This window comes from Drosophila eugracilis, unplaced genomic scaffold (genome assembly GCF_018153835.1).
Source record: "Drosophila eugracilis isolate 14026-0451.02 unplaced genomic scaffold, ASM1815383v1 contig_2127, whole genome shotgun sequence".
Classification (NCBI taxonomy): domain Eukaryota; kingdom Metazoa; phylum Arthropoda; class Insecta; order Diptera; family Drosophilidae; genus Drosophila; species Drosophila eugracilis.
Genome location: NW_024573008.1, coordinates 81,449 through 95,836, shown reverse-complemented (window position 1 = coordinate 95,836; position 14,388 = coordinate 81,449). Strand labels below are relative to the sequence as shown.

The 14,388-nt window shown below is 36.6% G+C and overlaps 1 protein-coding gene across 1 annotated transcript; it reads left to right on the top strand.

The window, feature by feature from the left end:
* Positions 1–530: 530 nt before the first annotated feature.
* Positions 531–2,275, top strand: LOC121529938. Its single transcript, XM_041818045.1, has 3 exons — positions 531–680; positions 1,377–2,078; positions 2,132–2,275. Exons 1-3 carry the CDS (start codon positions 531–533, stop codon positions 2,273–2,275), a joined length of 996 nt encoding a protein of 331 aa, XP_041673979.1.
* Positions 2,276–14,388: the final 12,113 nt, after the last annotated feature.

Here is a 14,388-nt window from a genome sequence, read left to right as displayed (position 1 = left end):
AGGTGGAAGAGGTGTTGATGAGCGAAATATATGTGGATGACATTCATTCTGGAGGTATCACGTTGGAGGAGGCAAGGAATAAGCGGACACAATTATCGGGTGCGATAAAATCCGCGTGTATGGAGTTGCGGAAATGGTCTAGCAACGAGTCCAGTCTCTTGCTCTCGATTCCTACGGAGCATCAGTGCAGCAGGTCTTCTTTAAACTGAGACACTACGGATCCTATCAAGGCGTTAGCGATGTATTGATTTTAAATTTCAGGTCAATTTTGAGATTCCAGCTAGGTTTACCAAACTAATGATTTTATCGAGCATAGCTAGGCTGTTCGATCCACTGGGTCTCATTGCACCACTCATCATCGTGGGAAAGCTGATCTTAAAGGAGGTAACCATGGCAAAGAAAGTGCATGCGGATGGCACTCAGTCGGCGCTGGTTGCTTACGCCCTCGTAGAACGGTGGCAAGCGTTTCGGGACGGGTTGCTGAAGATCGACGATATAAGCATAGACCGATGGGTTCATTATTTCCCTGGATGTACAGTGTCAACTCAGCTTCACGCGTTCTGCGATGGTTCATTGCTTGCTATAGCTCACTGCTGGCCTCGAAGTCAAGGGTGACTCCCACAAGGGCCTTGACTATACCTGGAACGGAGCTGAGTGGCGCAGTTTTGGCCGTCAAGGTGGTGAAATGTCTTACTTCGGCTTAGTAGCCAAGCGACCTCCCCATTGAGTGTTTCTACTGGACGGATGCCACAATCCTTTTACACTGGCTGTACGGAGACATCTCTAGATGGAAGACGTTCGTGGCCAACAGGGTTGCGATCATTCTGGATCATTCTTCGCCCTCGCGATGGAGCCATGTGGGCACGGCTGAGAATCCAGCGGACTGTGCGACAAGGGGACTGTCTCCGGGTGAATTGAAGGGCTTTGGCTTGTGGTGGCGAGGCCCTGAGTGGCTTACACGCAGTCCGAGTGGCCTTCGATGGAATTCGAGCAGGTCGACACCAACGATGCCACACTAGAGGCAAAGGCGGCCAAGGTACGAGTTCACCATGCAGTCCCGCTTCCGTCGTTCGTTGTTAGATTTTGTACTTTCAGCCGGGTTGTACGAGTCACGGCCTATGCATTGCGGTTCAGGCACAATCCTGTTGGCAAGGGGGAGAGGCGCATCGGGCCCTAACTATTGAAGAGCTTGACTTTGCTTTATGGGCTATAGTGCGCATCGTGCAGCGGGAATAATTCCCAATGGATTTGGCAACAGTAAGAGATAGTAAACGGCTACCTGCGCGAAGTAAGCTTTTGAGCTTGTCGCCGATCTTGTCGGAAGGCATCATCATTTCACTGAGCTGGTAATACTGCACTCGCATGTTTTGACTCAGCACGGAGGTGCGCAGCTTATTTTAGCGTATACACGCCAGCGGTTCTGGATAGTGACAGGAAGGCAGACGGAGCGGAAATGTGTCCAGTGTTTCCGGGCACAGCCCTCCGCTTCGCCTCAGCTTATGGGAGAGCTCAAGGCAGCACGGTTGCGAGGCATTGGCTTCTACAAGGGGTACATCACCGTTTTCATTTCCCTTGCAACCAAGGCAGTGCATTTGGAAGCGGTGACAGGCCTTGCCACGGAATATTTTTTGCTGGCGCTGGGCAGATTCACCGGGAGGAGAGTGATGGTTCGGCTCCTCTACAGTGACAATGGGACCAACTTTGTGGGGGCGGACAATCTAATGAAGAAGTTCTACGGTAAGCTTCATGAAGATTACGATCAGCTTATAGCCTACAAGCTCGCGTCTCTACGGACAACGTGGCACTTCAATCCTCCTCAGTCGCCCAATTTCGGCGGGCTGTGGGAGGCTAAAGTGATGTTGGGGAACCATCACCTGAAGAGGGTCATTGCGGATCGACGGCTCACCTATGAGGAGTGGGCAACGGTGCTTATAAGCGTAGAAGAATGTCTCAACTCACAGCCGCTTTGCCCTCTCACAGCGGACGCAGACGACCTAGAGGTGCTCACGCCGGCTCCATCTGAGTTTCGCCCACAATCTAAGTCCTTCGCGGAGCATTTCCTGGTCCAGCAGGCAATGGTCGTCATTTCTGGAAGGCTTGGAGTCGGGATTGGCTAGCACATCTACAGCAGAGGCCCAAGTGGTTCCGCAAGACTGAAGGACTTCAGCGTGACGACCTCGTCATCATCAAGGACGACCGTTTTCCGCCGTCGCAATGGCTACTGGGCGCGTCGTTGAGCTACACCCGGGGACGGATACGTTGTTTCGGGCTGTAACGCTTAAAACCAAGCAAGGCCGGTTGAAGCGTTCGGTGTCAAAGCTTTGTCCACTGCCGATCCGATCATAAGCGCCCTCACATACACACCTCAATTATAATTAACTTGTTTCTTACGCACAATTCTTGTTTACTTTCCCATACTAGATTCTACCCCACAACCAGGATGGACCGGACAAGCGAACGCTTATCATGCTAGCGTTAGCGGGCGGCATGTTAAGTTTGCTGCTTGTCGCAGTGTGCTGGAAGCTGGAAGCGAGGCGAGGAGCGACCAGCTGATCGCTCTCGCACTTTGGGACGATGCGTGGAATCGCGAGAACGAAAGCGGGAAAAGGGCAAAGGCAGTCGTCTTCGGCAAGCGAGAGAACACGTACGTCCCATCCAACGCGGGACGCCATTTACATATGTGCTATATATATATTAATAAACGTGAATTTTGTAAATTTATCTGTTTTGCATTGCCTGGGAGCCCCTCTTACAATGACCCTTGGTTAGTAAAATACAAGGGGACACAACTGTTCAATTTCTGTTGTACAAACTGCATTTTTGACTGGTGGGCTTAAATATTTTTTGATGTCTGATTGAGTTATAATGTGTCGATGAAATGTGGGGAATGGAATATTGAATTATGAGGATTTTCTTTGTAAATAAATATTGAATTTTAAATTGCATTTATGGGTGAATCTATACTCTGAATTAGTTTATGGCCAGAACTCTGCGCTATGCTGAGTTATTCTTAGTGAATTTATTTTGTTGTTTCTTGGAAGTCTAGATAAAGCATCAACCACTGCGTTTCCTTTCCGGATTTGTAAATCTATTCTTTGTTGTATTTATTGAGGTATGATTTTCATCTTTTAGTCGCGATTACTCCCTTCCAGTAACAATCATGAGTTAGTGGGTCGTGGTCAGTGTAAATTTTTACCTTAGTGCCGCCGTAAAGGTATCCTCTTAGCGATTTTACTGCCCAACAAATGGCTAACACCTTTTTGCTGTTTCGAAGTTTTTTTCCGATTGCGATAGGGTCATAGATATGAAAGCTTATTATCTGCCTTTTTGTGAGAGTACTGCTCCTGTTTTGTGGTCTTAAGCGGCTGTCGTTAGTACACATTCTTCATTAAAGTTAGGGTATTGTAATATTATGTCCTCTGATATAAAGGTGCTTTTTAATTTATTAAAGGTTTGTCTGGCTTCGTCATTGAGTTGGATGGTTTTCCTCTATGAAGTTTTTTTTAAATATGTCCGTCCTTGCCTGTAAGTAAGGTTTTGAGGGGTAATTTGGGGTATTTGGCCGTTTGTTCGTAAGTTACGTCTAGTTCCTATCTAAACCTTCCAATTATTCCTATTTTCAGTATTAATTTCTTTTGTTTTTTGTTATTTTGTCTTAAAAAAGAGATATTTTGTATAAGTATGTGTTACAATTTTTTCATTTCGCACTCTTAAAAAAGTTAAAATTTCCAAATTTTTCTAAAATAGGCATTTATAATAATTTAAAGTATAATATAATAATAAAAAAAAATGCGAAATGGAGAATTTAAATTTGAAGATTTATTATAATTTAATTATAGTCTTATCTTATGTTTAAATTTATATAAAATTGTAATATTTTAATATTTAAAATTTAATAAATTAAAAACTTGAAATTAATTAATTTTCTTTAAATTGTAATTTTTCTAAGTTATTATTTTAGGTTTTGAAAATTGTACTATAATTGAATTTGAATTCAGAATGCTTACGTTAGAATTGTTCACTTAACTCAATTGTGTTTATTTTAACTATCACTTAATACTATCTCACTTAAGTTATGTTGATGTGGGTACTCCTCCTGGTGGTCCGGTTGATGACGAACTGAAGGTATTAAATCGGGATGGACTTATTATTATTCTGAACAGACGATACCTGCCGATAAGGCTAGATTCAACGTAGCAATACTTTCCCGAACAAAAGTGGCAAAACAAGTTTTTCGTTGGTCGCTGTTAGGGACGACCCTGCCCTATGTTGTGCACTTCAGCATAACATCAAATAGGAAACTGCGCTTCCCAGAGGTTAGATTTTTTTAAAAACTTAACTGCCTTCGGAAGGGTCTCACGATTAAAAATACAAGTCTAGCAGTTCACACGTACTGACCGGGGGTACAACACCTGAGCTTTGCCAACCAACAACGGAGGCACGCCGGCAAACAAAGGCCAGGCGGCGCCGACGTATACCGGGGGCTTCCATACTTCATTGTCCAGTCTACCTGACTGGGCCAACATGGGAGCTGACCCATTGAAAAAAAGCAGTGTAATGGAGTCGTGTAATGGAGCAGCCCAAAAGCTGATGAAGAGCAAGGGGATGTGCTGAAACAGCTGACTAGCCTGGGATTGAAGACCAGGGAGCTGAAGAAGCTAATGGACGGGAAACCAGTCCATCACAGTCCCAATGAGGGAGGTGGTTGATGAAATTGACGCGGCAATGGTAACATCGGGAATCATACCGATTGACCTGTTAACAGTGGAATCTGCTGATATCCGCACAGGTAGCTACTGCTGAATAACTACGCAAAAGGTGCAGAAAAAGGGACATATAAGCTTATCCCAAAACTGCAGAGAACGCTGGGACGATACCATGGACATGTGGACGCAACTGCTGACTGGACATGGATGCTTTAAATACTATCTGAATAGCTTTAAGCATGAACGTTATTCGCACTGAGAACACGTGTTTTTTTCTGTCCGAGATTTGAAAACGAACGTCGAGATCTGAGCATAAGAGTTGGGAGGAGAAGGCTTCTGGGCCAGATTTATGGGAAATTAAATGTGACATTAATGGTTTTTATCAATTAACGGTGACATTAATGGTTTTTATCAATTAACTATTGCATTAATGGTTTTTATCAATTAAATTCCCCCCATCCCAAAACCCATTATCTGTCTGTTTGTCCCTTCCATCAGAAGGGATTCTGATGGAAGTTGTCTATCCCAATAAAGTATCACTTCACTCCCATGCATCAGTTGCGCACGTTACTTAAACAAAAAACATGTGTTAATTTTATTGTTTATTTATTTCAGTGCTTTTGTTTTTGTGTCTTGTTTTTAGTTTTCAATATAAGAAGAAATTATTAATTATTTGTCTGGAAGCAGTTATCTGAGGTCTTCTTTCCTGACTCTGTTATTCCCGAATCTGTTATAAGGTTATATAGTCTGAAGTACTTTTTGTATTTTTGATTTCCTTCTCATTCTATTTTCTTGATTATAATATATGTTCATAATGTTTGCTGCCTCCCTTTCGGAGTTTTTGGTCCCCCCATCCCATAAACAGTTTAAGATTCTGGCACAGAAATCATAATAATCAATTTGTTGTTGTTCATTAAAATGTCAGAGTTTGTGGTCACAAACACCCTTCCCCCTCTCCTTTTTCCCGTCTCCATGTCTGTTCATACTCATGCGTTTGATTTGTAAACATCTTTAGGGCATCCGTTGCGCACGCGCCGAATGTGGCAGAGCTTTGTTTTGGCACAGAAATAATTAACCAATGAATTAATTTATTTTTTATTATATTTTATTTTATTTGAAAGAGATTTGTTATCTTATCCTTCAACTATATAAGGTTTATTTATGTTTTTCATAATCGCGTTTTTTAGAGCAGTTCTTCTCGAAATGAGTATTAGATCCACAATAATTACAACAAATCTGTTGTGTGTATCCCCTTTTGCGCGTATCATTATCAAACAAACCCTTGAATGACTCCATTGTCTAAGACAACTTGTAGGTTCAACTATTTATTTATTACTGAAGCTTAAATATACGTTATAGAATTATAATAAACTTCGTAATTAGAGTTTTCCAATATTACACATAGCTTAAACCAATTATTTAGGAAACACCGTAGAGGAAATTTTGTCTTCTTTATTTTTACAATTGGTGAAAAATTGAGTAGCTGGGTTAAGCTTCTTCCGATATTGGCACCCGTTGAAGTTGTTTAACCGAATATAGGGTCACTTCACACTCATGCATCTGATTTGTAAATAAACTTTTTGTTTTTTCCTGACTAAGGAGGATTGGGACCGTTTTGAGGAAAGTTTCTAGTTGTTTATTAAAATTTCAGAGTTATTAAAATTTCGTCAAGATAAAGGGAGACAGACAAAATAAGAACCAATAAGAGTCCATGGGCACACCATGATAAAATTGTCAAGTCGGTGTAGGAGTATAACAAATCTGTATGCCCTTTATGTATAAAAATCAGAACAGTCAAATTGTTCAGCATCAGTTCGTCAGGAGCATCAAATCATACACCACCATCACCAAGAGCGTAATAAACGTAGAGTTCATCGATTCGGTTCAAGCTTTGGAACTCTTGACGGATGTCGAAATCCTTGACCAGGACTTCAATGTGTGAAGAATCGGAGCCAAACTGTATAATGGCTCTAGATCAAGAAGACACCATAGACAGGAACCTGAGGGAAGTATTCGCACCCTACTCAACATCTACTCAAACGATTCCACAAGAGTTGGAATCACTCAAATGGGAAGATTTCCCATTTGGAGAAGAAACGATGGATGTATTTGGAAATGAGTTTTTATATGAGTACTTTCAATGTGCTCAAAGGATTGATATAGATGACCTGGAAGAAATTGTTTTTCCAGACGACGACTACCTCTTTGACTATATAAAAAAGTGGATAACTTAGAAAATAAATATCTAAATTTACTGAAAGATGAAGGCGATGAGTTTTTAATAAATGTTGCCAATAGCATAGATATTTAAATACAAATTTTATAAAAATAAACTAAAATAAAATAATTATATTAAAAATTTTAATATATAAATCTTTTATTTTTTCCCTCCCATATTAACTGAAATAAATAAAACAGATATTTACTTTAACAAAAAAATGTGTTTATTTTATTGTTTTTTTATTTCAGTGTTTTTGTTTATGAGTCTTGTATTTAGTTTTCAATATATGATGAAATTATTAATTATTTATCTGAAAACTGTTATAAGGTTATATAGTCTGAAGTACTTTTTGTATTTATTATTTTCTTCTCATTCTTTTTTCTAGATTATTATATATGTTCATAACGTTTGCTGCCTCCCTTTTGTACTCAAATTTTTTATGACATCCACAAGTGTCGATTCCTTCCGTAGCTGAATCCTTACTCCAGATACATGTCTTCAGGTGTACGCCATAGATGGAAGTTATCATTTTAACTTCTTCACACTCAAGTAGTTTTGAATTAATAAAGAGAAGTCGCAGATAGTGACAATTTTGTACAACTCTATCAAACTGTTTGAGAAAAAATTTAAATTGATTCGAATACATAGTGTACAACCAAGACTTTAAGTTTTAAAAATGATTCTCTTTACCGAATTTATACTAAAATTTTCAAGTTTTCTTCTTCTTTTCTATTCAAACATACGTGTGCAAGTGAGTCGATATATTTCCCTTCCCTTCGCTTATCCAGAATAAGTAAGAAAACGTTTTTTTTCCATTTCACATAATACATTTATTTGACAATTATTGATACAATGAAATTATTTTTCTAGCTCCATTCTTTTGATTTACATAGAAGAGGCATGCAAATGTTTCCAGTCTCGAATCGGTGTTACTCCAATTTTTTTAGGAAAAAATGTATTGCTATTGTCAAAGAATCCTTGAATGTCATTTGACAATATCTTTAATCATTTTTTAACAATATCAAACAACTCGTTGTACTAATCCGTTTGAGGGGTTATATTCGACTAATCGATCGTGTATGAGTAAGCAATAAGCTTGGCTATTTTCGTTACTTGGTGTCTTCAGTTCAATAGGACCAGATTTTACTGTTTCATTTATATAGATCGATTACGATAATTGGAGCTTTCATTTTGAATTCCGTTGGTGTGAAAAATGGCTGTGACTCACGATTGTAGTAACTAGATTGAAATCTTAAATACATTTCATATAGGTGAGCAAACTTATTTTTATTGAAATCAACTCTTAAATTATCATATGGGTATGATTCAAAATTTAAATGAACATTCAAGTTTGATAAATAATTTGTGATAAGATTTAGGTTCAGTGTAAATCCAATTATTGCAAACCTTGGCTCCAGTTGAAAAAACATTTCCACCACTCCATCCAGAATTTAATAGATTTTTACTTTGAAGGTTATCAAGTGATAGAAATTTTTAAGTGTAGTTATCATACCGACAAATAGAGTTCTATCAATCTCGCATCCATTTATTTGGTACTTGATTTCATCCAAAAAATAAGCCATGAAATTATTTTTTAAAAAAGTTGTAACATTATCAGTTGTAGGACCGACTGTTGTAACTTGTCTAATAATTCCTTGAAACTTGAGGTAACTTTCATGAGGGATTATCAGTTGTAGGACCGACTGTTGTAACTTGTCTAACAATTCCTTGAAAGTTAAGGTAACTTTCATGAGGGATCTTGATTTTGGATAGCAATTCGAATTTTATCGTTTGGTTTAAATGTTTGATTATACGACGAATAGGTATGAAACTCTTTTTTCGAAATACTCTCATCCGTTAATTGGCAAGTAAATAAGATTATGAGGTGTGATTACATTATTTCCAATATGGAAGAGATTGTTTTTTTCGTCTATATTTGGGATTGAATTGTACATATTAAAATCAGTTAATGCACACTCAAAACGTCTATCCAATTCAATTGGCAGGAAGTAGTTTGTAATTTTAACAGAACTATGTGTTAACAGAACATGTGTTAATTTTATTGTTTATTTATTTCAGTGATTTTGTTTTTGTGTCTTGTTTTTAGTTTTCAATATAAGAAGAAATTATTAATTATTTGTCTGGAAGCAGTTATCTGAGGTCTTCTTTCCTGACTCTGTTATTCCCGAATCTGTTATAAGGTTATATAGTCTGAAGTACTTTTTGTATTTTTGATTTCCTTCTCATTCTATTTTCTTGATTATAATATATGTTCATAATGTTTGCTGCCTCCCTTTCGGAGTTTTTGGTCCCCCCATCCCATAAACAGTTTAAGATTCTGGCACAGAAATCATAATAATCAATTTGTTGTTGTTCATTAAAATGTCAGAGTTTGTGGTCACAAACACCCTTCCCCCTCTCCTTTTTCCCGTCTCCATGTCTGTTCATACTCATGCGTTTGATTTGTAAACATCTTTAGGGCATCCGTTGCGCACGCGCCGAATGTGGCAGAGCTTTGTTTTGGCACAGAAATAATTAACCAATGAATTAATTTATTTTTTATTATATTTTATTTTATTTGAAAGAGATTTGTTATCTTATCCTTCAACTATATAAGGTTTATTTATGTTTTTCATAATCGCGTTTTTTAGAGCAGTTCTTCTCGAAATGAGTATTAGATCCACAATAATTACAACAAATCTGTTGTGTGTATCCCCCTTTTGCGCGTATCATTATCAAACAAACCCTTGAATGACTCCATTGTCTAAGACAACTTGTAGGTTCAACTATTTATTTATTACTGAAGCTTAAATATACGTTATAGAATTATAATAAACTTCGTAATTAGAGTTTTCCAATATTACACATAGCTTAAACCAATTATTTAGGAAACACCGTAGAGGAAATTTTGTCTTCTTTATTTTTACAATTGGTGAAAAATTGAGTAGCTGGGTTAAGCTTCTTCCGATATTGGCACCCGTTGAAGTTGTTTAACCGAATATAGGGTCACTTCACACTCATGCATCTGATTTGTAAATAAACTTTTTGTTTTTTCCTGACTAAGGAGGATTGGGACCGTTTTGAGGAAAGTTTCTAGTTGTTTATTAAAATTTCAGAGTTATTAAAATTTCGTCAAGATAAAGGGAGACAGACAAAATAAGAACCAATAAGAGTCCATGGGCACACCATGATAAAATTGTCAAGTCGGTGTAGGAGTATAACAAATCTGTATGCCCTTTATGTATAAAAATCAGAACAGTCAAATTGTTCAGCATCAGTTCGTCAGGAGCATCAAATCATACACCACCATCACCAAGAGCGTAATAAACGTAGAGTTCATCGATTCGGTTCAAGCTTTGGAACTCTTGACGGATGTCGAAATCCTTGACCAGGACTTCAATGTGTGAAGAATCGGAGCCAAACTGTATAATGGCTCTAGATCAAGAAGACACCATAGACAGGAACCTGAGGGAAGTATTCGCACCCTACTCAACATCTACTCAAACGATTCCACAAGAGTTGGAATCACTCAAATGGGAAGATTTCCCATTTGGAGAAGAAACGATGGATGTATTTGGAAATGAGTTTTTATATGAGTACTTTCAATGTGCTCAAAGGATTGATATAGATGACCTGGAAGAAATTGTTTTTCCAGACGACGACTACCTCTTTGACTATATAAAAGTGGATAACTTAGAAAATAAATATCTAAATTTACTGAAAGATGAAGGCGATGAGTTTTTAATAAATGTTGCCAATAGCATAGATATTTAAATACAAATTTTATAAAAATAAACTAAAATAAAATAATTATATTAAAAATTTTAATATATAAATCTTTTATTTTTTCCCTCCCATATTAACTGAAATAAATAAAACAGATATTTACTTTAACAAAAAAATGTGTTTATTTTATTGTTTTTTTATTTCAGTGTTTTTGTTTATGAGTCTTGTATTTAGTTTTCAATATATGATGAAATTATTAATTATTTATCTGAAAACTGTTATAAGGTTATATAGTCTGAAGTACTTTTTGTATTTATTATTTTCTTCTCATTCTTTTTTCTAGATTATTATATATGTTCATAACGTTTGCTGCCTCCCTTTTGTACTCAAATTTTTTATGACATCCACAAGTGTCGATTCCTTCCGTAGCTGAATCCTTACTCCAGATACATGTCTTCAGGTGTACGCCATAGATGGAAGTTATCATTTTAACTTCTTCACACTCAAGTAGTTTTGAATTAATAAAGAGAAGTCGCAGATAGTGACAATTTTGTACAACTCTATCAAACTGTTTGAGAAAAAATTTAAATTGATTCGAATACATAGTGTACAACCAAGACTTTAAGTTTTAAAAATGATTCTCTTTACCGAATTTATACTAAAATTTTCAAGTTTTCTTCTTCTTTTCTATTCAAACATACGTGTGCAAGTGAGTCGATATATTTCCCTTCCCTTCGCTTATCCAGAATAAGTAAGAAAACGTTTTTTTTCCATTTCACATAATACATTTATTTGACAATTATTGATACAATGAAATTATTTTTCTAGCTCCATTCTTTTGATTTACATAGAAGAGGCATGCAAATGTTTCCAGTCTCGAATCGGTGTTACTCCAATTTTTTTAGGAAAAAATGTATTGCTATTGTCAAAGAATCCTTGAATGTCATTTGACAATATCTTTAATCATTTTTTAACAATATCAAACAACTCGTTGTACTAATCCGTTTGAGGGGTTATATTCGACTAATCGATCGTGTATGAGTAAGCAATAAGCTTGGCTATTTTCGTTACTTGGTGTCTTCAGTTCAATAGGACCAGATTTTACTGTTTCATTTATATAGATCGATTACGATAATTGGAGCTTTCATTTTGAATTCCGTTGGTGTGAAAAATGGCTGTGACTCACGATTGTAGTAACTAGATTGAAATCTTAAATACATTTCATATAGGTGAGCAAACTTATTTTTATTGAAATCAACTCTTAAATTATCATATGGGTATGATTCAAAATTTAAATGAACATTCAAGTTTGATAAATAATTTGTGATAAGATTTAGGTTCAGTGTAAATCCAATTATTGCAAACCTTGGCTCCAGTTGAAAAAACATTTCCACCACTCCATGAAAACAAAGAAATTTGGAATGGGAATATCAAAAACAAAAAAGAAATGTAGAGGAAAGACGACGAGGAAAAAAGTAAAGATGACGAATCTTTTGAATGTAATAAACCCTGCTACTAGAACATTAAAAAAACAAAAGCCATTTGACAGTATAAGTGCAATTAAAATTGCATCAAAATTAATTTAATCGACAATGGGTTCAAAGAAAAACGTGAAAGTACCAAGAATAATGAATGTACCCAAAACTGGTGGTTTTTTACCAATCGTACCTATTTCGACTGCTCTAAGTGTCTTCGGTGGTTTAGCTAGTGGAAGTGCAGCCATTGCAAAAGCAATAAACAATGCTAGAATGGCGAAAGGGGATATGGAGGAGAAGAAACGACATAATAGAAAAATTTAAAGTGTTGCTGTAGGAGAAGGGTTATATCTTAAACCGTATAGAACAAGTTATGGATTCTACCTAAAATCATATAGTAAGGAAAATGGTATTAAGAAGCGAAAAACCTAATATGTCAGCCACCCAATAGACCACTTTCAAAAATAGACATTAAAACTTTTGCGCAAAAATATATACCAAATTTTTGAGGGGTATGTATGAGAGATTTACTTCCACACTCTCCAAGAATTCGAGAATGTGGTATAGTAAACCTAGATGAATCTCAATCAAGTGGTGCACATTGGGTGGCATATAACAAAAATAAATACGATATTTATGTCTTTCATTTCTAATTTCCTTTGTCAATGGAGTGAGTCCATAACCGATCGTTTTGATTGGCTTACACTTAGTGGGCTGAAAACAAATTTACCGTATGTGCGTTTGTATGTGTGGCTTTTGGATGGTACAAAAATTGGGACTGCTTACTTTAAAATTCACAGTCCAAGTTTCGACTTTACATTCAGCAGACGTTGTACAAGTGAACAAAAAACAACTGATTAACAACAACAAAAACAACTGATTAACAACAAAATTAACAGAATAACAAAAAAAAACTGAATAATAAAATGAACATGGAGAACAGCAACAAGAACAACAACAACAACTATAAGAACGAGGACGCTACAGAAGTAGAATTCGATCCTACTGACCAGGATAATAGGAATCACCGGCGACAAGTTTGGATTATTTTTTTAATGAGAAGAACGATGAAAAATATGATGACGCAGAAACAGCGTTCATACCGATTGATGTTGAAAATAATGCAAAACGAATAAAGCTTGAGACGGTTACGCATGAATTAAATAGATGTAATAAGAAATATATTTTGTCAAAGGCAAGGATGCCTGAAAATGTAATGTTCCCCATCTTTAAGGCGGAGTGTAAAAGGACGAAGATTGGAAAATTCCTTGTTCTGGAGTTGGAGGATTACTTACTATACACCTCTGAAAAGAATACACATCTTCGGGAGGAATTAATTGAGTAAATGGTTGATGGGAAATTTAATATTAAAATTATAAATAAAAAATATAAATAAACAGAAATGTATCTCAGTACCGATCTATGAATGATAGTGATCTGTATAATGATTATTTTTCACAAACAAATGTTTTTGAAAAAAGAAGGAAAGACGAAACACATGATTACGCAAACAAAGAGAGTGACATGGAACCTATATCAATGCCAACAGAAGAAAATGAAATGAGGGAAGATATAAATATAGAACATGAGATAGATAGATAATGAAAATTATGATTTTAATATCAGCCATTTGAGTCGGGAAAATATATTGGATAAGGCTTACGGACCTAAAAAAAAGTTCAGATAATGTATTAACATTAGGGAATAGTGTATAAAAAATTATATAAACAAATGTTCATAGATAAGGTTATAACGTAAAAAATAGAATTAAAGGTCGAGTGCCGCGACTATAGGATACCCGTTACTGTTTTACACAATTTTAAAATATTCATTTTGCTAGTGGAAGATCAGGTTTTCTTGAAAATGCGATAACAATCTTTTGAGCTTGGTGGGCATATAGGTGGGTGTGGCCGGAAAATAGTACCACTAAAGGATGCGCTGGCATCCAAAGTTTATACATACTGAATTTTAACCTTTTAGCTCTAATAGTTCCCGAGATTTCAGCGATTTTAGTTTTTCGTGGTTTGTGGGCGTTAGAGTGGGCGTGGAAGGACGCGGAAATAAACTTGCGCTGTCCCGGGATCTCAAAAATCTTCATGCTTGATCTCAACTTTGTATCTGTTATAGTTCCTGAGATCTCAGCGTTCATACGGGCGGACAGACGGACATGGCTCAATCGACTTCGCAATTGATCCTGTTCAAGAATATTAATACTTTATAGGGTCGGAAACGCTTCCTTCTCCCTGTTACATACTTTTCA

What these genes read in the sequence shown, in the direction of transcription:
- LOC121529938 (XM_041818045.1), top strand. Translation starts at nt 531, where the DNA reads ATGTACAGTGTCAACTCAGCTTCACGCGTTCTGCGATGGTTCATTGCT. An exon ending in CAGTTTTGGCCGTCAAGGTG is followed by an intron (nt 681 to 1,376) that starts GTGAAATGTCTT and finishes GTTTTGACTCAG; the next exon opens with CACGGAGGTGCGCAGCTTAT. An exon ending in TCCTGGTCCAGCAGGCAATG is followed by an intron (nt 2,079 to 2,131) that starts GTCGTCATTTCT and finishes CATCTACAGCAG; the next exon opens with AGGCCCAAGTGGTTCCGCAA.